We start from the raw sequence: 2,716 nt of genomic DNA on the forward strand, positions 1-2,716 counted from the left end.
TCATATATTTATATTAGAGTACAAATTTAAAAAATATTACTACTTATTTAAATAACTTTTGATCCAGATGGTCAATTGTTTCTATTTTTTTTGTATTATTATTAAATGAAATTTAGAATAGTCTGTAATTTTTTCAAATAGTTCTTAACATATTGCATTGGCCTTACAACCTCCTTTAATTAAAAGTAAACTTTTAATTATTTTTAAAAACCTTAACTTCATTTAAAGTGAATTTTTCTAAGAGAGGAAGTAATGTAGAAAACACGTATAATTTGTTTATCAAGTATTACATTTTAACAATATTATTACTTGTATAATTAAATTAAGGTTACGCAATAAAAGATAAAAATATCTTTTTCTTGTAGGAATTCCCGCTCACGTTTCTAGCATTACCCTTAATACGGATAAATATGAGGCGGAAGTTTTCAGAATTTCCTTAAAGCTTATAAAATTTATTGCTAGAAACTTTCCTGCAGTTAATTGATGAGGTTTGGTTGATCGAAGGATCATTAATGGTAAATTCTTCATCACATTTAAATCAAAATTGTACCATGGTAAGTCATAAATTGCAGAAGCTAGTTCTTGTGATTGTAATTCCAACGTCTGTCCGGCGAAACAGTAGAGAAATAGCTGCAGCAACAAAACAGCTATGAAAAGGAGATGTTTCATGGCAGCATATGTACTATGCATCGAAAGCGTAAAAATAAACTGAAAACCTGAAATGCGTACGATAATGAATTATATACATATACGACAATTATTGGTAAGCTTAAGATTTCTTATAAATCTTGTAAATTTTGTATATCTATTCTGTAATTAAATCAGAATTAAGTGAAGACGTTAAGAAATCGTATGTTTTATATCTTCATTTTTTATATGACAAAAATTATTATTAAATAATGTAGTTATATATATTACATTACTTTTAAAAGTTTTATTATAACGTTAATTGCATTACGATTTATTTGAGATCAAATGTACCTTCAACGCACAATAAAATCACACTCAATAAAAGTTGAAATAAGATAACCAAATTGAATCCTTCTTGTAAATGATGAGCTAAATATATGAGGCAATGATGTCTTTTTAACATCATACCAAGTTTATTGTGATCAAAAAATTCTTTGCTATTTTCTATTTTAGAAAAATCCATCCTGAAAACTTCGAACTGTCCACATACATGCATTGTGAGATCAAATAAAAAGCCATCATGTCCACAATGCGAAATACAGTTGACAATGATTTGTAATATCTGCAGGACTTCGACGAAGACATAAGCGACAGATGTATAACTTCCGAAGACGCAATAAGCTGCTAAAAACATTCTCGTTTCGCTTGTTTTATTGTAAATCTGCTCTTCAAAGCTCCAAGGCAAATCAAAATTGGCGAATATAAAAGATGAGAAGAGAAACACGCAAGAAGAATATCCAAAATAAAAAAATACCGAGGAACCCCGCCTACCAATGCGTGCGTATTTTAGCATAATGTCGCGCGTATAAGGATTTTTCACAAAAGTCCAATCATTGATGACAGATTCCACCAAAACTAATTTGTGTCTCCAATTTACACGATGCAAAAGCAGTTTCGATATACTAGATATCGATGCGGATGTTGATAAAAAAGCGTCTAATGCATCCTCATAACCACGACAATGTCGGATAACTTCCAATGACATGCTGATCGTTGCACTCAGCTAATTTAAAAAAATAAAAATATTGAGTTCTTGTAAAAGATACTTCATTTTTATTAAATTATATACGGTCTGACAGAAAAACCTAAAGTTTTTATAATGACTATAGTTTCGTCGACGGAGAGGATCACGTAACGTTCATACAACACTCTTGACGCTATTTTAGTAGCAATGGAATAGTGAGAAAAATAGCTAAGAAAACCTGATGGTTCTTAAATTAATACCATGCAGGCAAGTTTTACATATATACAACTGTCGATTTGTAAATATACAGAATAATGTATCTCATTTATAAACGTACATAATTATATATACTTATTTAGTAACCGGAACTCAATAGCTGCTATATCAGGAAATTATGGTATAATATCACGAAACACGGTGCAACGCATAATGTGTAACTTCCAAACTAGCCTACAAGAATATGCGAAGAAATAGTTATCTTTCCCAATAGAGTTGAATAGCTACTAAAATGACATCATATATATTGTTGAACATCACCGAGAATGCAATCCTTCCTTATACTAACAGAAAAATTACAGAGGTTTCTCTGTCAAATTCTGTATTTTTTATAAGATAATTTTAATTAATATTTATCAAATGTTTCAACTTTATTTTATGTAATAAGACGTTATCAAAATTAAGCAAAATGTGACATATAATAGGGTAAAGTTGCCGAAATCGCACCGGCTCCTAAATGACACTATCTCGCTTCAAAATTCAATTATTGTATTTATATACTTTCTTACGGGTTATTCAAGAATGATACTGCAACGCTACTCCTTTATACTCGTGACATGAAACGTAATAGGAATGTTGTTATTTACATAAATAAAAGAGTCGTGATAGCGTTGCTACTTTTTTATTTCATAGCAGAATTACAGAAAATATAAATTAAATAGCCTAAATCTTGATTATTTGTCGTGATTAGAATATTATTAAAATTAAATTAATAGAGTCAAAGTTTTTTACATTTTTTTTGTTTATAGATTAAATAAATAAAAGTTTAAAAAATGCTCTAGTTTC

The 2,716-nt window shown here is 29.1% G+C and overlaps 1 protein-coding gene across 1 annotated transcript in view; it reads right to left on the reverse strand.

The window, feature by feature from the left end:
- LOC108761210 (uncharacterized) overlaps positions 1 to 1,675 on the reverse strand; it is a 14,087-nt gene extending 12,412 nt beyond the window's left edge. The window contains exons 1-2 of the mRNA XM_018507624.1: positions 982 to 1,675; positions 394 to 716 (exon numbers count right to left, since the gene is read on the reverse strand). Of these exons, the coding sequence (XP_018363126.1) occupies positions 394 to 716; positions 982 to 1,675 (1,017 nt within the window). The remainder of the gene's footprint in view (positions 1 to 393; positions 717 to 981) is intronic.
- Between the last annotated feature and the right edge of the window lie 1,041 nt (positions 1,676 to 2,716).

The sequence above is a fragment of the Trachymyrmex cornetzi genome, unplaced genomic scaffold (genome assembly GCF_001594075.2).
Source record: "Trachymyrmex cornetzi isolate Tcor2-1 unplaced genomic scaffold, Tcor1.1 scaffold245, whole genome shotgun sequence".
NCBI classification, from domain to species: Eukaryota; Metazoa; Arthropoda; class Insecta; order Hymenoptera; family Formicidae; genus Trachymyrmex; species Trachymyrmex cornetzi.